Source organism: Podarcis cretensis (assembly GCF_951804945.1).
Source record: "Podarcis cretensis genome assembly, chromosome: 10".
In the NCBI taxonomy this organism is placed as follows: domain Eukaryota; kingdom Metazoa; phylum Chordata; class Lepidosauria; order Squamata; family Lacertidae; genus Podarcis; species Podarcis cretensis.
In genome coordinates, this window is record NC_137179.1 from 20,145,586 (window position 1) to 20,168,998 (window position 23,413).

General features: G+C 42.6%; 1 protein-coding gene across 1 annotated transcript in view; it reads right to left on the reverse strand.

Moving 5' to 3' along the window:
• Positions 1–23,413, reverse strand: part of TMTC1 (transmembrane O-mannosyltransferase targeting cadherins 1) — a 148,756-nt gene that overhangs the window by 39,401 nt on the left and 85,942 nt on the right. The window contains exons 10-11 of the mRNA XM_079992336.1: positions 6,370–6,534; positions 4,561–4,674 (exon numbers count right to left, since the gene is read on the reverse strand). Coding sequence (XP_079848462.1) covers positions 4,561–4,674; positions 6,370–6,534 — 279 coding nt within the window. The remainder of the gene's footprint in view (positions 1–4,560; positions 4,675–6,369; positions 6,535–23,413) is intronic.

Consider the following 23,413-nt stretch of genomic DNA (forward strand, 5'->3'; position numbering starts at 1 on the left):
CCTGCCCACCTAGCAGTTTGAAAGCACCCCTAAGTGCAAGTAGATAAATAGGTACCACTTTATAGTGGGAAGGTAAACGGCGTTTCCGTGTGCTGCGCTGGTGCTGGCTCGCCAGAGCAGCTTAGTCATGCTGGCCATGTGACCCAGAAGTGTCTTCGGACAGCGCTGGCCCCCGGCCTCTTAAGTGAGATGGGCGCACAACCCTAGAGTCGGACATGACTGGCCCGTAAGGGCAGGGGTACCTTTACCTTTACCTTTATTCCCCTCAAAGAAGGACAGTTCCCAGAGTAGCTTAACCATCAATCCCTGTTCACAGGCAACCTTTGAGAACTGTAGTTTGTGGGGAGGAATAGGGGTCTCCTAACAACTCTCAGCACTCTTAACAAACCACTGTTCCCAGAATTCGTTAGGGGGAGCCATGGCTGTTTGAAGTGGTATCGCTTTAAATGTGGTGTTGCTTCCCTCCCCTGATTCCCTCTGAGGCTGGTAAGCCATGAGGAAGAGTTTGGAAGGTTGCCACTAGTTCTCTGCTGCCCCTTACCCACCCGCAGCCCCTCTGGGAAAATCACTGGCTAAGCTACTTGTGAGCAAATGGCTGGTCCAGCAGCTTCTTCCTCACATGAGGATAAGCCGCAGTACAGGCAGAAACAATGGTTTTTGAGGAGAGATTCAAAAGGAAACAAACACATTATGGAAGAATCTTTCATATAAGGGGGCATCAGCAAGGAGGGATGGGAGTAGCCATTTAAGAGAGCTGAGGAAAAGCTATGGAAAGCTTTAAAGGAAAAGACATGGGAATCATTGCAGGATATGGAAGGGTATGGGGAAGCCACTGAACAGAAATGAAAAGGGACTTCACTAGGAAGGGGTATCACTGCTTCAATATCCTCCCTCCCTCTCTCTCTCTCTCTCTCTCTCTCTCTCTCTCACACACACACACACACACACACACACACACAAGCACACCAATTTAAGTCCCAAGTCCTTGTGGGATAAATGAGGGTGTGGTGATGCCACATTTCAAATTGCTAGATGTTATGGGGGAGAGAAGAGGAGGCGAAGGCACTTGTGTAGCTGCTTCTGTCAGCTGTCAACATCCAGGTTCATTCTCCAGAATGTGAGGCTGACAGGCTTAATTACAGAACTATAATTAATACATACTTGTGTTTAATAAATATTACCTGCCAGTTTACGCGGCACTTCAGATTTGCAAGGTGCTTTGCAACAGAAGGGTGTAATCACAATAACTCAGTGCTATGGATAGATGGATGAGTTTATTACCAGCCCTGGCCAATTCTGTATATGCTCATTCCTAAATCAGCTCTGCCCTCTTTCTGCATTAATTTGTGAGTTTCCTTTAAAAAATGAATGAAAATACATACATTTTTTTCTCAGTGCACACAATTCTAAAAGTATTTTATCCTAAAATGTGCATTTTGTAATGCACATTAGTATGGTTTTTGAGCAGAGAGGTGCATTGCAAATTTCAGATAACTGCAAAATATGAAGGATAGTAGCATTAGTCATGCATTAGTCTGGGAGGTGTGAAACTGGCCAGCTCACATTCTTCTAAAGCATTTTCAGAAGCACACAGCTTGTTTTGTCCTCAGTGATTTTTCAAAGCTTCAACATTTTCTGCTCAGCCACTAGAATGAAGGGGAACTGATCAGTCAAGCCAGGAGAAATTCTTTTCTGAAATGCCTGCTTTGGCTTGTTCTTATGCACAGCTCATTAGGGTAGCTAGCCTTCCTAATTCTTTGTACTTTGGCCACAAGCAAGGACAAAAATCCAGGAGGAAAAGCAGATAGACTCATTTGGGCTCCACATTCAACATTTTTTAAATGTCTGGTAATGAAATGCAAATAGTTGGCTGTGCAAATTTCTTAGCAGCATCCTGCTGTATGGAAAAGCTTTCCATGTGACCTTAAAGGCATTTGGCCCAGAGCCAAACTAGAGTTACACAGGAGATGCGTGAACAGTTCCTTAGCTTTTATTTATTTGTTTTTTGAATGAAAAGCAGCTGTGGGAGGCTGCCAGTCTGAGCAGAGGAAGGAGAGGCAGGAGGGGTTGCTTAACCCATTCCCCTCCTGCTATTTGTATGCTCACAATCAACATCCTTAATGAGTACCCCCACCCCCACAAAACTCCCAAGGTTTCTAAAAGCAGCTTGGAGAGGAGCAATAGGGAGATGCTTTTCTACTTCTAATCACGGCTACCAATACTTTGTTTCAGTGGGTTTAAATTAAAACTAAACTAAACTAAACTAAACATTTCAACTATCTTTGGTTGGTCAACAGAGCATATTATAAAAAAAGACCAAAAAAATCCATTGGTGTGATATGACACACAATTAGCAATATCTGCTAATAGCTCTAAAAGGTAAAGGGAACCCTGACCATTAGGTCCAGTCGTGGCCGACTCTGGGGTTGCAGCGCTCATCTCGCTTTATTGGCCGAGGGAGCTGGTGTACAGCTTCCGGGTCATGTGGCCAGCATGACTAAGCCACTTCTGGCGAACCAGAGCAGCGCACGGAAACGCCGTTTACCTTCCCGCCGGAGCCGTACCTATTTATCTACTTGCACTTTGACATGCTTTCGAACTGCTAGGTTGGCAGGAGCAGGGACTAAGCAACGGGAGCTCACCCCGTCACAGGAATTCGAACCACCGACCATCTGATCGGCAAGTCCTAGGCTCTGTGGTTTAACCTACAGCACCACCCGTGTCCCAATAGCTCTATTTCTTAGGTCTTAAATCTGCTACTAATTGATTTCAATGGGTTCAGGGTGTTCTGCATGGGTCTCCTCCTCCCTATTTTATCCTCACAACTACTCTCTGAGGGAAGTGAGGGTGAGAAACAGTGAGGAGTCCACGGTCACTCTGTGAGCTTCATAGCTGAGTGGGGATTTGAATTGGGTCTTGAAAGTCCTGGTCCAACATTACTTTGTTTGTTTGCATGGAGAAAGCACAACCCAGGCTAGGTTAAAGGTAAAGGGACCCCTGACCATTAGGTCCAGTTGCGGACGACTCTGGGGTTGCGGCACTCATCTTGCTTTATTGGCCAAGGGAACCGCCGTACAGCTTCCGGGTGATGTGGCCAGCATGACTAAGCCACTTCTGGCGAACCAGAGCAGCTATATTTGTGTAATTAAAGAGACTGCATTTAAACTTAAGAATCCTCTGTGAGTACGCTTGTAAACTTGAAATGTCCAGGAAGATATTTTATCAAGACACTATATTTAAACATAAGCACTCTCTGAGGGGGTTTATGTGATGTTATGAATTCCAGAAAACCCACAGAGTTGCAGTTATATCTGGGAATTAATTTGCCAACAGACTAATTTGCAATGAGAAACATTAATTCATACCAACCTGTTGTCTATGTAAATGAAAAACTCTTGTGCCTGTCGTATGAATTTATGCAGATAAAGCTTTTAGAGGAGTGAGCATTCACTGCTGATTCCCCAGAGCATCCTGTCCAAGGCAAGATACACTGCCTGCATACTTAGGTTCTGAATATAAAGAAAGACACTCCGCAGGAGGCATAACAAGGAGCTGGGCACAAGCTATGAGCATTTTCCAAACACATTTATGAGGAAGTCAGTCCCATTGAACTAACATGAAGGTTTAGGGCAAAATAAGTTGGTTCAGCGTGGGACTTCTTTGCTGTTTGAACTGATCATGTCTACTTGGATTCTGTCTGCATGGATGACTAGTAATCAGTAAGAGGAACTGCACAGTGACTTACATATATCAAGTAGGGTGATTCTGTGTGCCTGACACTCACAGAAATAGCTCAGTCTCCCAGGCTTGCAGTGGAAACAGAGCATTTGGAGGTAAGGTACTAGAGCCTCATGCTATGAGTCCCATTTGAAACACACACACACACACACACACACACACACACACACACACACACGAGTTCCATAGATTGTAGTGGCTTCAAGTGCAAGATCCTAACTCTCTGTTAAGACATTCTCTGATGTACCTGAGGCAAAGAACACCATCTAGAAAAGGTCCCTGAACAAGACAGCACATGCCCCAGGCCTGTACAGAATAAAAACAAGGCATATACCCAAAGTTCCAGAATCACTGGTAATAAACATGTTTCATGGTAATAAAGATGCTTATGGACCTCCTGGACCAACCAGCTTGTGAGAAGACACAGCATGTGAGAGTAAAGAATAACAGCCGCAAAATACATTAGAGGTAGGGTGTTGGAACTGGCCTGTAGGCCAGATCTATAATTCCCTCAATTCCCACAGGTGGGTGGGACTTCCCACCTGTCTACCCCTTGGTGTCCTAATGATACTGGGAGCATGCCCTTCAAAGGAGTTCACTGTAACTTCCAACCAGCTGACCAGCAGTTACAGGGAGCCTCTTTGAAGTCCTTTTGGAGGAAGTGGTTCTGTTTCAAAGCGCTTCCCCTCCATGAAGTGCTCCAAGTCCCAACGGCTTTGTCTGCAGAGGGGGAAATACTTCATTTGAAAACATCTGTCATGTTGGGTCATTGATCAAAAAAAGGCAAGAATGAAAGCAAATAGAACCTTCCTAAGAACTTACTTGAGGGCTGTTTTGTAGTGGTAGATTGCTTCACTGTCACGACCTTGGTCTTTCAAAAAATTGGCATAGTTGTAGTGCACCTTGGCATTATGGGGCAGAGTCTGGATGCCTGACCTATGAATGAGAAACCACATAGGAACAGTAACAAACACAGTTTTGCTTTTTATTATTGGGATTGCGCCTCTTGATAGCTTGCCGTAAAGGGTACTAAAAATGAGGCATACTGGAAACCATGTACTAGGAAGAAACATAGTGTACCTCTCAAACCAAACTGTAGTTTTGTTGAAATATATATGTAAAAAAATAATAAATATCCAGTAGCACCTTAGAGACCAACTCAGTTGGTTCTTGGTATGAACTTCTTCAGTCTTCCCCATTCTCCTATGAATGCCTCAACTAGAAATATACCACCAAGCCATCACTGCCAAAATCACACTGTATGCACACACTTCATAGCCTGAAACCTGGTTCCTGACCCACTTTGGAAATTATTCTCTAATTAAAAGAGGAAATAATAAATATTCATACCCCCAGCCAAGTAGGAAAAGGTGGGGAACAAATTACAAGGCAACACAAAATGTTTTTCCCATTTCTACTTCCTTCAATCTTGCGACTAATATTTTCCATGCACATTTGCCCAACATGAATTCCTAAACTCTAATATTGTTGCTCCAGAAAATACATAGCAATTGAACTGGCTGGGGGTGAGGGAGGAAAAAACACACACCACAGATTTGAGAACAATGTCCCAGTGTGGTTTCCTTCCGCACTGATTGCTATGGAGTTTCTCACAGACCAACCTGCAATATAGTGCGTTGGCATAAACTACAATGATGTTAATAAAGCCAACACAGGTGATTTTAAAAAACATTTTAGGGCACATGTGATCATAAAAGAGGGTGCCAGACACAGAATTCTCAGAACTCTCACAAAACTACAATTCCCAGTGCTGAGAGATGTGTCATACAATTTAAACCAATTAAAACTGGGTACCATTGGAAAAATTTAAGGTGCTTCCAGCTGGGAGGCTTAATATCTCAAATGGGTTGTTGGTGACAGGTTTTTGCATATTTTCTGCCAAAAAAAGAGGAATTAAATAGGGGGAAATATAAACTGGTATTTTGATGCTGATGATGTCATGTGCACACTATATAAAACCTTGCATACATCAACAGCACCAATCCCCCAATAAATACCCCTGTGGAAGCATCCATACTGAGCGTGACATTATCACCCCTCCGTTCTATAAATCATCACCACCAGTAATAAAGTGTTCCACCATGATAAACCGTTTGCTGTGCAACCTCCTGTTAAATTGCTGTCCATTGATCTTTCCCAAGTGTATGTGTTTGGAACCTATTACATAATTCTGTTTGCAAAGCACAAAAAACAAGCGGGACTACATGCATCACGCTGCTCGTTCTGCAGAGGTAACGTGCATAAATAAAAAGAAGCAAAAGTGTCTTTTCAGGGGTGCAGAAGGAAATCATTCCTAGTCAGCACATTTGGCTCATGGAGCAGATTTACTGATTAAGGATAAGCTATTTTTAGACAGGTAAAGAGCACCATTTTAAAGGTTTAATCCCCAGTGGAGGAGAGGCATTGCCTAGCAATCCATTCTCTCTCTGTCCCACACTATCACCTGCTTATAGAGTGGCTAAAATACATATTGTACTGTTCATATTCCAAGTAATATGCTTTCTTCAGGTAAGGTATGAAAAATATTACTGGTGGGCCTTGGAGAACCCCAACAAAGCCAAAGTGTTTCCCCAGCCTTGCTGCCCGCCCCTCACCTTAGATCAATCTTACCTGAAAAGGGACTCTCTTGACAGCCAGATTTCATTCTGCTTCACTGTTTTCCACGAGAACAGCAAGAGCAGCAAAGCCGAGAGGGTCGCTGCAGTGGCTCCCCATTTATTTAGCCACATACAAAGCTTGTTTAAGCCGTGGACCAAGAGGATGCAGTACCCCATACTGAAAAAGCAATCAGGGAAGGAGGAGGGAGAGAAAGAATTATAGCAAGATGCAATGGTTGAGGTTCTTTCACAGAGGTTAGCATAACCAGCAAGAGTGCAGGTCCCGTGCATTATCTGGTCTTCTCTCATAGTGGGGCAAGATATTGCTAGATGGAGTCATTACTCCTCTGTGTCTCTTTGCTCACTCTTCAACATAACTAACTTAACACAATGCATGCTGCAATTTCACTACATCTTGCCCAGCTTCCACTGCCTAAGTCAATGATGTGAGGTAGGGTAACACACGGTGAGGTGACATCCTGTCAGATGTTTCGTTAAGCTAGACCAGGGATGGGGAACCTTTGGCCCTCTAGATGTTACTGAACCCCAACTACCACCAACTCCAACCAGCCTAGCTCAGTGGTGAAGGAAGATTAGAGTCCTGGCTCTCCATATGTTGCAACTGCCATCATAATTGGCCAGCCTGGCTGGATCTGATGGGAGGTAGAGTCCTCCTCATCCCGGGGTCCTCATCCCTGAGTTGAATGTTCTGAGGGAGAAAGTGCCAGGACACTCAGTGTGGTTCCTGCTCCTTCTCTCTTGGCAACATCTAGTTGCACTTTGGTTCTCAAAAACCTGCAGAACATATTAGGCAACTCCAAAAGTTCAATTTTATGATCCAAATATTAAATTGGGGTAGCCAAAGTAGTGCCTTTCAGGTGTTGATGGACCACAATTCTCATCAACTCTACAGGGAGTTTTAGTTTAGCAACAGCTGGAGGACACGGTGGTGGCTACCCTTGGTTTTACTGTAGGGGGAGGGAATTGTAATTCTGCAATACATAAAGTTGTATGAGAGTAGCTTCCACCATGGCTATAGAAACCAGGTAGTCAGTGTACCTAGGACAAAAGAACACAAACATACACATATACATATACCCTGTCCTTCGGATATTGTAAAATCCATACTCTCCCCATCACAGAACTTCCATGTTGGGAAAAATAATGAGGGAAGCAGCTCCCCATGGGTGTGATCCCAAGTCATAGTTCCTGGGGAAATTCTCCAAGGTCAAGGTTTTCAACTATTGCCCTTGGCAAACAGTTTTTAAATCTGGAAGAAAATGCTCCTTCAACTAAGATCCTCAACTTTAGTCTACCTCATACTGGCTGGGAAACTCAGAACAATATAGGACACTTTTAAGACTTTAGCCCTTTCTGACTATCCATTTGGTGCCACAGAGCTTTTAAAATAACAACTAAATAGCCATGGTGCAGATGAGGGGAGAGAGATCAGGGTCATGGGATATATATTTTTTGGAGGAGGTTAACCTTCTGTCCGTAATGTTCCAATTCAGAGCTGGGTATCACCCCACAAGCTTGCTATTCACAATGGGAGGAAAGCTCTGTTCCCACATGCCACATAATGAGGAAAAAATATGTTAAGTACACTACATTCTGTTAGTAATTATAAGATATACCTCGGTCTTTTTTTGCTATTGCATGCTCTTGTCTTCTGCACACTTATTTGCCTAATGCTGACATACGGTTTAACATAATCTTGAACCAGGTCATTTCTTTTGCCTTGTTTTGGTTTTTACTGCCTCTCTCCCATGCTAAACTGAATTGGTTTTTAACATGGTTTAATATAATTTTTAGCATCATTTTTATTATAATTATGTATTAGCTTTTTAATGTATTGTTGTTTAACTGGAGCATTTTGTCTGCAGCATTTTCTTTTTAATATAAGCTGTTTGGGGCTTCTAAAGGAAAGGGGGGGGGAATCTACAATAATCTGCCTTAATAGTGAACTCTTAATTAGTTAAATTCGCCAAGTTAATATGATCTTATGAATCAAAAGTCTCGTTGTCAGGGGCTCAGGAGCAGAGGCACAGGGAAGAGAGGAGATGGAGAGCGAAGGGGAAGAATCCGAGGGGAGCGTAGGAGAAGAGGACAGTGGACCGAGGGATTCCATGAGCCTATCCAGCGAATCGGAAGATTCACAGAAGGGGGTGCCAGTGGCCAGGGGTAGGGGGTTCCCAAGGGGAACGCCCCAGGAGCAAGGGGGCAGCAGGGACTCCCAGAGCAGTAGCTGGAAATCAGGACCAGCTTCCCCCCCAGAGCAGAGTGGGGGGGAAGAGTCCCAAGGATCGGGGCCAGTGCATTCCCCACCAGGGAGAGAAGATAAGGCAGGGCTGACCACGCCTCCATCAGAAAGTCGGACAACAGAGGAGAGGTCAGATCCGGCCAGTGTCCCGGAAGAGGGAAGCAGTGACCGAAGTAGTGTAACGGTTAGGAGAAAGGTCACTGGGCTGGCGCGAGAGGCAAGTTCAAATGTACAGGAGCGCGGGACAGCAGAGAATGAGGATTAGGAACCGGGTCCTAAAGCCCGCCGGAGGGAGGGGGAGGAGCTAAGCGACTCAGTGTCGGAAGAGTCCAGAAAGGGCAATGCCCCAGCGGGCAGGAGGACCCAGAGGAGGAGAGAGCAGCGTAAAAGGTGGAGCAGGGCTAGGATCTTAAACTGGTGTCATAGGGGAGGGGACTCAGACGGGACTTCGCCGATCTAGGGTTTAAGACGTAGGGCTGCACGCTGTGGCTTTGAAATGGAAACTGAACTTCAATAAAGACTTTTGTACATTACTACAGCCTCGCGTTGGTCCTCTGTGAGCTGGGACCTAGAGGCAGCTCTGACACTCGTAATACGCTTAATAGATTTTTTTTTTTTAAAAAAAAAACATTCACACTGAACTTCTGGTTCAGTTTTTTTTAATTACAAATATAGTTTTTATACAATTTTCATGTGTTTCCTTAAACCATTCCATATTTAAAATAACAGCCAACACTGCTCCATTTAAACTAACATGCAAGGTTATTTTCCTTACAAAACTATCCATATATATTGACTCTATCTTACATATTGCCAAAATATAATTTTCTGCCCAAAGAGCTGTTTGCTAAATCTACAGTCCCTGCTAAATCTACAGTCCCTGCTAAATCTACAGTCCCTGCAGGTAGCACCAGAAGCTAATCTGCTTTTGTTGTCTAACATTCCTTTGCTTTTATTCCAGTGTGTTTATTATAAAGCAACAGCATCTAAGTCTCCTGACTTTTTATGAAATCAAACTTGCTATTTGATTTCTCTTCAGAGTGTTTGATATTAATGGGCAAACAGCTAAACATTCGAAGTCTGACTCTGGATAAGAATAATCTCAAAGAAAGGATGTTTGCAAGGCTTAGTAACTTAACTATGTTTTATCTGATCAGAGAGCTAGAGAAACAGGAACTAACCCCAAATGGTAAAATGGCATTATTTCTTTCCTCCATTATTATTATTTTTTTTTTATTAAAATTTTTATTACATTTTCAGTTTACAGAAAAGAAAAAGAAGGACAAACCAGAAAAAAGAAAGAAAGAAAAACAATCCAACTTTCAAAATACATTTTTAGGTTACTAACTGGACTTTCCCACATCTCCCTCACCCTGCGTTCTTTACAATAAACATATCAGCAAATTATTACCTTGTTTCGTATCTTATTTATATCTTTCAGAGTGTTTTACTTCTAAATTTAAAGTACCTTTTGTCAAATATTTATACCTTAAGATAATACATAAAATAACTTTAAATTTCAACTTTTTCTTACTTATAACTTAACTTTCTATTTTCCTAATCTAATTGCAGGAGCTAAAATTTCCAAGTCATGCAGATTCTTAACATTCATACAACTTATAATGTTTTTGTAAATAGTCCTTAAATTTCTTCCAGTCCTCTTCCATTGTCTCTTCTCCCAGATCTCGGATTCTGCCAGTCATTTCAGCCAGTTCCATATAGTCCATCAACTGCGTCTGCCACTCTTCCAGCATAGGAAGGTCTTGTATCTTCCAATATTTTGCAATGAGTATTCTTGCTGCTGTAGTTGCATACATAAAAAAAGTTCTATCCTTCTTTAACACCTTTTGGTCCACAATGCCCAGGAGGAAGGCCTCTGGTTTCTTAGGGAAGGTGTACCTAAACACCTTTTTTAACTCATTATAGATCATTTCCCAGAAGGCCTTCACTTTTGGACAAGTCCACCAAAGATGAAAGAATGTCCCTTCAGCCTCCTTACATTTCCAACATTTATTATCAGACCGATGATATATTTTTGCAAGTTTGACTGGGGTCATTTACCACCTATATATCATTTTCATAATATTTTCCTTCAGGGCATTACATGCCGTGAATTTCATTCCAGTGGTCCATAACCTTTCCCAGTCTTCTAACATAATGCTGTACCCAATATCCTGAGCCCATTTTATCATGGCTGATTTGACTATCTCATCCTGGGTGTTCCATTTAAGCAGCAAGTTATACATTCTCGAAAGCGCCTTGGTCTTAGGTTCTAACAGTTCTGTCTCTAATTTCGATTTTTCCACCTGGAATCCTATTTTTTTGTCTGACTTAAAAACCTCTTGAATTTGAGCATAATGAAACCAGTCTTGCACCCTATTCTTTAATTTTTCAAAGCTCTGCAGCCTCCAATTATCTCCAATTTTTTCTATTATTTCCCAGTATTTCGGCCATCCGGCCTCCATATTGGGTTTTTTTCGAACCTTGGCCTCCGCTGGTGATAACCACCTCGGGGTCTTACCTTCCAATAAGTCTTTGTATTTTGTCCAGACCATAAATATAGCTTTCCTGACAATATGGTTTTTAAACATTTTATGAACCTTTACCTTATCGTACCACAAATATGCATGCCATCCAAAAACATTATTATACCCTTCCAGATCTAGGACGTCAGTGTTCTCAAGGAGTAACCAATCTTTCATCCAGCAGAAAGCCGCAGCTTCATAATATAACCTTAAATCTGGCAGGGCAAACCCCCCTCTCTCTTTTACATCCGTTAATATTTTAAATTTTATTCGGGGCTTTTTACCCTGCCAGACAAACCTAGAAATATCTTTCTGCCACTTCGCAAAACACTCCACTCTGTCCATGATCTGTAGGGTCTGAAACAAAAATAACATCTTCGGCAATACATTCATCTTTATAGCTGCAATTCGACCCAACAAGGAAAGTTTCAATCTTGACCAGATCTCTAAATCTTTCTTAATTTCTGACCAGCATTTTTCATAATTATCTTTAAATAGATTCAAATTTTTGGCAGACAAGTTTACCCCTAGGTATTTTACCTTTTTAACAACATTTAACTCTGTCTCTTTCTGAAACCCATCTATTTCCAAAGGTGTCAGATTTTTCTCCAAAACCTTGGTTTTTTGCTTGTTCAGTTTGAACCCCGCTACCCGACCAAATTCATAAATTAATTCTAACACTCTCTTCGTACTAGATTCTGGCTCCTGTAGTGTTAAAACCAAATCATCTGCAAAAGCTTTCAATTTAAATTGTTTCACTCCGACCTGTATTCCTTGTACCAACCGGTCTTCCCTAATCATGTTCAAAAGCACCTCCAGAACAGAAATAAATAACAGAGGGGATAGGGGGCAACCTTGTCGTGTTCCTTTTTCAATTTTAAATTCTTCTGTCACCACATTGTTTACTATCAGTTTAGCTTTCTGCTCTGAATAAATTGCCTCTATTCCATTTTCAAACCCCCGTCCCACTCCCATCCCTTCCAAATTTTTCTTCATAAACCTCCAAGAAATGTTATCAAAGGCCTTCTCCGCATCAACAAAAATTAACACTGATTTTGTATTAATGTTGGTTTGCAAAAGTTCCAAAATATCAATAATATTCCTAGTATTATCAGACAAATGTCTTCCTGGGAGAAAGCCTGCCTGGTCCTTGTGAATTACTTCATTTAATACTTTTTAAAATCTACTTGCCAAAATATCTGCAAAAATTTTGTAATCCACATTTAGGAGTGAGATGGGACGGTAGTTCTTAAGTTGAGTCTTTTCAGTTTCCACTTTAGGGATCAATGTGATGAAGGCTTCTTTCCACGATTCCGGTGCCTTCTTCCCCTCCAAAATCTGATTGCATACCTCCATTAATGGTTGTATCAAATAATCTTTCAATATCTTATAATACTTGGAGGTAAGCCCATCCGGACCTGGAGATTTGCCTAGTTGCATATTCTGGATGGCACCCTCTATTTCTTGTTGTGTTATTTTATGATTCAGGATTGTTTTCTTTTCCTGGGCAAGTTTTGGTAAACCATTTGTTTTCAAAAATTGGTCTATCTCCTTCTCCTCTTGTGGCCCTTGAGTATAGAGCTTTTTGAAATATCTCTGGAAACACTTCCTAATTTCTTCGGGTTTCTGGATATCTTTCCCTTCAATCTCTAGATTGGTGACTGTATTCAATTTTTGTCTCTTTTTCAATTGCCATGCTAATAGTTTCCCACACTTGTTAGCTGATTCAAATGATCTTTGTTTCATTTGTTTAATTTTCCACTCAACTTCTTGATTTATCAGTTTCGCGTACTGTGCTTGGTAAAATTTAATTTCTCTCAAGATCTCCTTCGATTTTGGCTTAGATCTCAACTTTTTCTCTCCATCTCTTATCTTCTCTAAAATCTTATCTTTTTTCCCATTCCAGATTCTTTTCTTTATCGTGTTCTGTTTTATCAGAAACCCTCTCATAACTGCTTTGCTTGCATCCCAGATTGTTCTCCTTTCCACCGTAGTATTCAAATTTATTTCAAAATAATCTTTCAAGGTTTTTTGGGCCTTCTTCACAATCTCCTGATCTGTTAATAGGGTGTCATTCATTTTCCATCTAAAGGAGCCGATTGGAGTAAGTCTTAATTCCATTTTCATAGCGTTATGGTCGGAGCAAGTTTTTGGGCAGATTTCCACTTTTCTAATCATAGGTGCCAGCCTTCTAGTTGTCCATATTTGGTCTATTCTTGTCCATGACAGATGAGCCTCAGAAAAGAAAGTTCCTTCTCTACCTAAGGGATTCTTAGTCCTCCAAATATCGATTAAGTCCATATTGTCAGTTAGTTCAAAAAAAGTTTTGGGTAGTCTGCCATCTTTTGTTAGACTTAGGTCTTGTGACTTATCCATATTTGTAGAGACCACTCCGTTCATATCTCCCATCATAATGATGTTGGTGTAGTCCAAATAGTCCAGAATTGTCTCATGCAGTTCCCTATAAAATTCTGATTTCCCCTCGTTCGGTGCATAAATTCCTAATAGCAAAAATTTTTCTCCTTGGGCCTGTATTTCAATATCCAAAACTCTTCCTTGCTCATCTTTGAATAAAAATTTTGGTGACAGGCTCTCCTTTGCATAAATCACCACTCCTCTCTTCTTTACTTTATCCGATGAGATGAATTCTTGGCCTAATCTTTTATTAATCAAGACTTTTCTATGGAGCCTGGTCACATGTGTTTCCTGCAAGCAGATGATGTCCAATTGTTCTTTTTTCAATATATGAAAAATTCTTCTTCTTTTCTCTGGGGAATTTCCGCCATTTATATTCCAACTAAGAAGCTGCAGAGACATTCTGGGTCAATCTATTGGTCCTGTGGTGACGTCCCTTTCTTTTGGTCCTCTGGTCCCGAGGGAGTAGGTGCCAGTATAGGTGTAAGCGGTGGCGGTGGCCAGGCTCCTGTTGTCCCTTTCTGTAGATCCTCTTCGTGGTCGTTCAAGAACTTTTGTTGGTCTTCTGCTGTTCTAATTTTAACTTTCTTTCCTTTGAAATTAAAAGATAGTCCTTGAGGAAACTCCCACCTAGTAAGGAATTGAGTTGCCTCTCAGTAATTTTGCAAGTTCTATATACGTCGCTCTAAGATCCAAAAGCTGTTTTGGTATGTGTCTGTAAATTTCAGCTCTGTTGCCGTGGATGTCAAGTGATTTTCCAAAATGAAGGCCTAATATTTTATCTCTCTCTTGCTTAGATCTTAAAATGATCAAACAGTCTCTGGGTTTATCCCTCCTCGTCACTCTTCCCAATCTGAAAGCAGTCACAATTTTAAAATCCTTATCCTCTTCAATACCCCAGAACTTTGAAAATTCTAATGTCAGATAACCAATCAGTTCTTCCTGTTCAAGTTCTGGAATAGCTCTAAGTCTAAGATTGCTTTCCCGATTTCTCAGTTCAGTCATCGACCAGTAGGCCTGCTGTTCACTAATCTGTTTATGCAACGGCTTCACCTCCACCTTTAATGCCTCAACTTTCAAGTTGGCTTCCTCTGCTTTTTGTTTGGCTTCCTCAGCCAGTTTGTGATTCTCTGCTGTTGCTTCTTGAAGATTCCCAATTGCTTGTGTGTGTTGAGCCACCTGGTCAGTCAATTTATTTATTGAGGATGTGGCTTGATCAATTTTAGTCGAATGTTCATCCGCCTTTTTATTTAGAATTGCCAGTTGTTCTAGGATCTGATTTAAAACTTTTTCAGATCCTCCTGAAGCCATATCCCCTGTAGATGTCTGCTCAACAGCCCCTTTTTGTATTTCTAGAACAGCTGGGACAGATGATCTACGTGGTTGGGAAGTCAAAGTTGTTTGTACCAATTGTTTTGCCTTTATTTTAGCCAGCCTTGTTTTCCCTGCGTCACTCATTCCAATCCCGTCTGTGTATCAAGGTCAGACTGTATGTGTTCCCATGAGAGAGACAGTTCCAAAGTATAAACAACCAGGCAGCAGAGAATCAAAACAAAATATAGTTCCCAGAGAATTATAAATCCAAAGTCCTCTAGGGGGAGTAATAAAGTTCAACCGAAAGAAAGAGGTTTTTCCTTCTTTACAGTCCCAATAATCCAAAGAAGAAACAACTGAAGTTCTAAAAGGTCTTTTAGTTTCTTTTTAGCATTAAGTTTTCCCCAACTTAATACAAAGTCTCAGAGAGGGTGCAAGAAACAGTTTCCCTATTTCTTCTATGGTGTAACGTTTACATGCAACACTTTCAACCTTAAAAACAATATCAGCAGTTTGGCAGTTTGACAGTTCTTCTTTACCCTGGCAGCCCACAGATTTGGTTTCTTCAATTATTTATAAATCCCAAAGGAAGAAGGAAGATCTAGTCAGAAAATCAGCATAGATACTCCGAAATTGTCTCTTTTAATCCCTGCCAAAAGTTCAATAGTCTGCACGATAATCCAATCTTTTTTATAGTTCTTTCAAAGCGCTTCCCGCTTGTCAAACTTTGCTTTGATCTCTTTAGCACGGTCGGGAAACGGACTTCCTGGTTACGTTTCCCGTTTTCAGCCAAATTAAATACTTTAGTCCCGATAATTTTTAAGTCCCCTTACTCACGGGTTGTAGTTGCAAATCTGATGTTCCAAGAAGAAAGGTCGGCGCTCATCAGCAGCAGCCGCGTGGCTTTGCTTCCCGCAGAAAGAGCGATGAACTCACAGCGCCGCTCCCCCTTTCACGTTCCGGAGCCCCTTACGGGGTTCCTTCTCCGTTTCTGGGGGGGCTTCTGGCGCCCGCCGAGTCCCACGGCCACGAGCTCACTCTGCCCGTGGTTTTTCTTGATGGGTCGCCGCTATGCCGCAGCGAACGACCCTTTTCTGCGGAGCCCCTCTTCAGAGCACGAAGAGGACCGCCATTGCTGTTTCGCGCCGCCTCCGGAAGTCCTCTTTCCTCCATTATTAAACATATGTGGGAATTGAGACTGTTTCACACTTGATTCCTGCAAGGCTGCATATATTTGCTCCTGTGTGTGTTTTTGCAGGAGACTACGTAAGAGCAGAGAGCTCACTTGCACATCATTAACAGCAACAACAACAACAAAAGGAAATGTGCCACCAAAAAACAAGATAACAGATGTTCAAAGAATTTCCATATGCTGATTTATAGGTATGGATGCAAATTTAAGCAGAAACACATCTCAGAATAATGGGGAAGACTGTAACCTGGTGGCCTGAGTGCTGATGGGCAACTTCAGTGCCCCTGCTGCTCTCCCTTCTGAGGGTTCTAGTTTCCATCAAGTTTCAAATGGACTTGGACCGGACTGACCGACAAACAGACAACTCCTTCAAACAGTGGACTATCCTCTGTAAAGTAGGAAACATGACCACTCTGCCTACCAGGCTATCAACCAAAATGCAAATACTTGGAGCATGCATTAGTGTGTGGCATTTTTTCAGATGCTGCCTTGGTACCAAGTGGTGGGAAGTCTGCTGCTCAGGAAGTTCAGCCCGAAGTTCTTAGAGCATATGAATTGAGGAAACTGGATACATTACGTGAGTACGCCAAATTCCCCAAATGATCAAGGGGTTGAAGCACTTTCTTTAGAATGAAAGGCTGAAGGTTTTCGGACTTGTCAGCTTAGAAAATAAATAGCTACTTAGGACAGTGTGTGTGTGTGTGTGTGTGTGTGTGTGTGTGTGTGTATGTGTGGAATATGAAATACAGAATTATGGATGGCATGGGAGGCTGAATCGAAAAACATCATTTCTCCCCCTTGCATCGTACTAGAATTCAGGGTCACCTAATTAAGCTGATTGGCAGTAGATGCAGGAGCGACAAAAAGAAGCAGCTTTTCGCACAGCGCAAAAATGGATAATGGAAATTTACCACCTCAAGGCTGCTGATGCACCACAGAGAATGGAAGTGTTATACAGGAGGGATCACAGCTCAGGAGTAAAGCTCTGCACGTAGAAAGACACGGACTCTGGCATCACCAGTTTTAAAAAAGAATAGGGGAGCAGGTAATGGGAAAGATTTCAGTCTGAGACCCAGAAGAGCTGCTGCCCGTCAGACTAGGCTGCAAATGACCCATTAAAATTCGTGCAGCCAACTGAAAATCACTGTTATAAGATCTGTTTAGGTAAAAATAAGCCTGACTACAATTAACCTCAGCCTGCAATACCTCCAGATTGCGGTACCCTTGGTATTCATTGATAAAAGTTAATAAATGGAGCAGGGCAGCTACAAGTGTCATTAATTTCAACAGGAGATACCCTTAAGCAAGCTTAACTCTATCCCCATGGAATCTACAGGGTTTAAAGGTGCACAATGCAGGCTGGATCGTGCCCTTTCTATTTAGAAAGAACTTTTATCTAACAATACTTTTGACAGCACTTTTAAGCCACAAGAATGTCACAATCCTTTGCCTACCTCACCACAACCCTTTGAGGTAGGTCACAACTTTCCCCACTTTATGTTCAGAGAACTGAGGGTAAGTGTTCACACCTTGCTAGTGGTAATTCATGACAGAGTGATGTGCCAACCCCTATCCTCTCATATTCAAGTGAGGTTGCAATCTGCAACCACTGGTGAGACTTAAAGGAATATGATCTAAGGATCAAATTCTGGTCATTTACAAATAAAATTTGCATATGTTTTCAACTGATGACACAGTTAATCCTTTTGTGTCTGGTTTCTTTTGGAGGTGGTGGCGTTCTTAAGCAGTTATCTACAGAAAACGTATGTTGTATAAAAGTGGAGGGATTGCATTTGACTTCAATTGCAGGAGGAACGACACGCAAGGCTTTCATCGAAGTAGAGGTTTTGTCATGTTCACAGCATTACCAATGATTTGCCAGAGGCATGGAGAAATTCAGATTTCCAGGAGTAAATCGAAAAAAATAAAATGGAAAAAGACTAGATTGGGCCAACAGCACACCAAATAAGCATTCGTAATAGGAAGTTAGGAGGAAAATATCCCCTAGAAGCAAGTGAATAATAATATATTCTCTTCAAATGAATACTTGGCTGGAGAAAAAGGGAGACAGCTCTTTTGTGATTTTAAAGGGTCACAACCTCATAAAAAATTTAACTCTATTCTCACATCCTCATCACACTATGAATTTTAATTGCTATTGAACAAAATGCTATTAAAAGAGGTGAAGTAAAATGGCTACAAAATCCATTTCTCTTTTTACTTCCAGTTCCTCCCCCCCCCCCATGCATCAAATCATCTTTTGGCCCATTACAATGTAAGCAATTTCCTTTTTAAGGAGGACATGGTGAATACAAATATGCGCTTTTGAAAAATAATAGGTAAGTATCATTTAATGCCGAGTGCTAGACCCCAAGCCATCTCAAAACATTCCATGGTGACCTGAATATTCCATAACCACCACAAAACTTCACATTCACTAATATGCATTATTTAGATAAACTGATCTCTTGCAAACCTTGACAAAATGTCTTGTGAATATTAAGCACACACATACAGGCTCCCAAGATCATCATCATCCAACATGTACAGTAGAGCCATAGCTGCTTTCCTTTAGCAGAGCGTACCATATTAACAGCAAATGGTTGACCCTCCACCATAGGCGCCGACTCCATGGGGCCTGAGGGGGCCCGAGCCCCCTCAAAAATTCGTTTGGGGGGGCGGAGCCCCCCCCCCAATAATTTAAGAAAATTATTAGTTATATTATGCTTTGTAAAATCACAAAATTATGTTGGTATTTTTTATTTTCCTTGTTTGACGATAGTTACCTTTTAAAATACATTCAGTAATGAGTTAAAACAAAGCCACTTCCGATCTAGAGAGGGGGTGGGGTTGCGGGCTCTCGACCCATCAACAATCTCGCGGGGCTGGCGTCAGCCCCGCGAGAAGCGGGGATTCCCCCTAGCTCATTAATATTCACCGCCCATGGCAGCAGCCAATCGGCTGCCGCAAAGGGCGGGCCCTCACAGGTTCACTTAAGGTTGGGGCAGCCCGGGGCTCGCCCCTTTCGTTCCCCCAGCAGCAGCGGTTTGGAGGTCTTGGGCCCCCCCAATATTTTTTATAAGTCGGTATGGGCCCCCGCCCCCCCCCCCAATATTTTTTATAAGTCGGCGCCCCTGCCCTCCACTGCTGGTCATAGGCAGTGGAAGATCAAATTCTGCAGAATGCCAATGAAGTCTCAAGAGGCAGAGCACCACCTCTTGGGATGGAAAGGTGCTGTGGCATGGTCTGCCCAAACAAGTTGGTTCTAGTTTCTCAAACAAGTTCAGCAGACTAAACTCTGTGGGTCAATTGTGTGATCTAGGCTATAGTACCAGCCTGCCTAAATGTTGTCAGATAAACCATAAAGTTAACCTGAATCCACTACAGGGACCTGACACCCACGAGGCACTTATGAGGACAGATTTGATAACTACAAGCACGCCATCAGGAAGCGCCAGATACTACAACTATCTGTGGCACCACTGACGTTCTTGTAAATAAACACTGAGAACCAAACATTTTACGGGCATGAATACTTATAGGGATTATTACGTAACCTCATTCCTTTGTGTGCTCATGGGACAAAACTGTGATAGCTAGATAAGCAAGCAGTTTTCTAGCACCGCTATCTAACATGCAAGTTGCAATGTTAGGATTAAGTAGCTGCTACCATATAAATGAAGGGACGCAGGTGGCGCTGTGGGTTAAAGCCTCAGCGCTTAGGACTTGCCGATCGAAAGGTCGGCGGTTCGAATCCCTGTGGCAGGGTGCGCTCCCGCTGCTCGGTCCCAGCGCCTGCCAACCTAGCAGTTCGAAAGCACCTCCGGGTGCAAGTAGATAAATAGGGACCGCTTACCAGCGGGAAGGTAAACGGCGTTTCCGTGTGCGGCTCTGGCTCGCCAGAGCAGCGATGTCACGCTGGCCACGTGACCCGGAAGTGTCTCCGGACAGCGCTGGCCCCTGGCCTCTTAAGTGAGATGGGCGCACAACCCCAGAGTCTGTCAAGACTGGCCCGTACGGGCAGGGGTACCTTTACCTTTACCTTTACCATATAAATGTGTGCCTTCTTACGACAATCACAGTTGCAAAATCCATGGATCCCGTCCAAGAGGGAAAGTTCCCAGGACTGATAAAAATTAAGGGGGGAAATGACTTAAGCACATTAACCAGGAAACAATAACTGAGCACTTCTGTAATTTGCTCATTGCGATATGGGCGTTTAATGGGGAAATTCTGAAACCACACTAGCAATACTGAAGAAACCCACAATTGTTTAAAGCAGGGGAGTTTTCTGAGAAACCAGTTCTTTCAGAGCTAGGAGACAAGAAGTCTTCTAAAAAGGCAGAATACCAGCCTTGAGAGTCAAGGCAATGCGTCTAGCTCTGAACTACCTTCTCCTGAACATTCACCAATATGTGATACAGCTACTGTATTGTTATTTAAGCAGAATCTTAGCAGCTAGGGAGATATAAAACTATTTTAGTTCTAAGGCAGATGTAATGCAAGTCTGAACCTGTTTATTTGGAAGCAAATCCTTCTGAAACCAGTGAAAGTTTGTTTAGTGTACTGCAGCTATTGTGTTAATGTGAGTTTGTTTTCATGCTCATCAATGCCAAAGAATATGGCAGAACTAGCAAATTAATCATGCTCTAGTCCAGACTTTTCCAACTTGGTTCCCTTTACATGTTGTTGGACTACAACAAGCCAGTGTAGCCAGCAATCAGGAGTGATGGGAGCTGTAGTTCAGCAGTCAGCAAGATTTATCTTGCCTGGGCCAGATCGGTCCCACAGATATCCCTCTGTGGGCTGGATTGTGCACCCGTGTTAGCACGCACATGCACGATTTTCGGCGTATGCGTCTGTGCAGACGCAATTTCTGGTGCCACGGAAACGAGTCCCTGCACTGCGTTGCGCTGGTTTAGCGCAGCACACGAGCGGGCAGCTCGGTTCGGGGGCCGGTCAAATGACCTCCGTGGGCCACTTCCAGCCCATGGGCCTTAGGTTGCTGACCCCTGCTGTGGTCCAACAATCTCTGGAGAGCACAGGGTTGGGGAAGGCTAATCTAATCAAAGCTAAGCACTTTAAAATCTTACTGACTTTAATGGGAGGATATTGCTTGCTATGACTTTAAGATTTCAGGATGTTGCCTGGTTAACCTGCAAAACCTGGAAGAATAATTGAGGAAACTTTTAAAATTTTAATTATTTGTTGTTGTTGTTTAGTCGTTTAGTCGTGTCCAACTCTTCGTGACCCCATGGACCAGAGCACGCCAGGCACTCCTGTCTTCCGCTGCCTCCCGCAGTTTGGTCAGACTCATGTTTGTAGCTTCGAGAACACCGTCCAACAATCTCGTCCTCTGTCGTCCCCTTCTTCTTGTGCCCTCAATCTTTCCCAACATCAGGGTCTTTTCCAGGGAGTCTTCTCTTCTCATGAGGTGGCCAAAGTATTGGAGCCTCAGCTTCAGGATCTGTCCTTCCAGTGAGCACTCAGGGCTGATTTCCTTAAGAATGGATACGTTTGATCTTCTTGCAGTCCATGGGACTCTCAAGAGTCTCCTCCAGCACCATAATTCAAAAGCATCAATTCTTCGGCGATCAGCCTTCTTTATGGTCCAGCTCTCACTTCCATACATCACTACTGGGAAAACCATAGCTTTAACTATATGGACCTTTGTTGGCAAGGTGATATCTCTGCTTTTTAAGACGCTGTCTAGGTTTGCCATCGCCTTTCTCCCAAGGAGCAGGCGTCTTTTAATTTCGTGACTGCTGTCACCATCTGCAGTGATCATGGAGCCTGATTAATTTTAATTATTAAGTGCTCCTTACTCCATTCCAGGACACCCACGTTTACTGGCTTTCCAAATAATTGCAAGACAACAGTGGATAGTTTGCAGAGATCAAGGAGAGTCATGGACATTGAAATGCAACCAGGTGCCAATATGTACCATTTTATGGTAAAGAAAGTTGCATCATCTGGGCTCAGGAGGTTGTGCTTTGCATGCAGAAGATCCCAGGTCCAATACCCAACCAAGCTAAGACTGGGAGAGACTTCTTTCTGAAACCTTGGAGAAGCACTGTTGGTCAGTGCTGAGCTGGATTAATTGACTCGGTGTGAAGCGGTTTTTCCTATGTTCCTGTAGAAGACCTTCTTATACACTTTCCTGCCCAGGAGGAACCAATGGCCAGGCTGGATAGAGTTAGTCTAGATAGAAGGTTCTGTAATGGCATAGTTTACCACACAGGGCAGTGGTCAGCAATTCCTGACAGGTTGTGAGGTCACAAGTAACCTAGGGGTTACCCAATGAGCCTCTGCTCTGCCAGCTAAACTTAACTCAATAGATCCATGATGGGACCTCATGACATTTTCTCCTCCTCCTGTTTTAATTAAAACTGTCAGTTTGATTGGTGTAGCAGTGCCAGCATGTGTGTGCGCGTTTAAGCCCTCCCTCTCTGCCCCCCAGCTAGTTTTTTTAATAAAAAAATAATCACATACCTAATCCCTCCCAGTCAAAACTCCCTCGCTTGAGGTTGTTGTCTTCCAGGTGAGAGTGGGGAGAATAGGAGTACCTGTAGCCTAGGGGAAAGTGAATTTGTTTGGCAAACCATCATGAGAGTAAGGGTTAAGCAGCCCCTCCCAAGTCAAACTGGCCATCCTCAAAATCAGCATTTAATTAAAAAAATAAATCAAAACCTTTTATTGAATACCAGAGGGACCCAATGCAAGCTTTTATACAAGACTTTTTTTTCAAAAGCACAATAGTACAATTTAAAATATGAGAATTTGTAAATTTGGGAGACCTGAAACTCAGGTCTAACAACATCCAACTGCTATGTAAAGGCTTCTAGCCACTTCACTGCTTCTTTCCCAGAATTTGGCAGAGGCTGTTACACTGTCCTCTGCATTTACATGAACAGAATTTTTTATTAAAAGATGTTTCATTCGGAAAAGAAGGCCAAAGAAAGCTTTAAAGGACCACTACATGCCTATGGGTACATTGCCCCCAACCACACTGGTTAGATATCCACGTCTTATTCTAATTCAATAACTGAGACTTAAGAGCAGAGGTGGAAACAAAATCCAAGAAATGAATATTATGCTTGGCAAGAGACGAAACTGCTGCTAAAGAAAGTTCTCAATAATGTTATACGTCCCTGCTCTCATTATTTGCTCAGCCATTTTATTGCCAGGCTCTCCCTTGGATCAAAATTAGAAAGAGGGGGTGGGAGGAATCTTTCTTGCTTTGCAGTGGCTACAAATTCTTCTTTGAGGAGAGTGCCACAAGACTGTGTTCGAAATAATACAAAAGAGATAATTGCTCGCTATTCAGTCATTTTGTGAGCAGTCATAT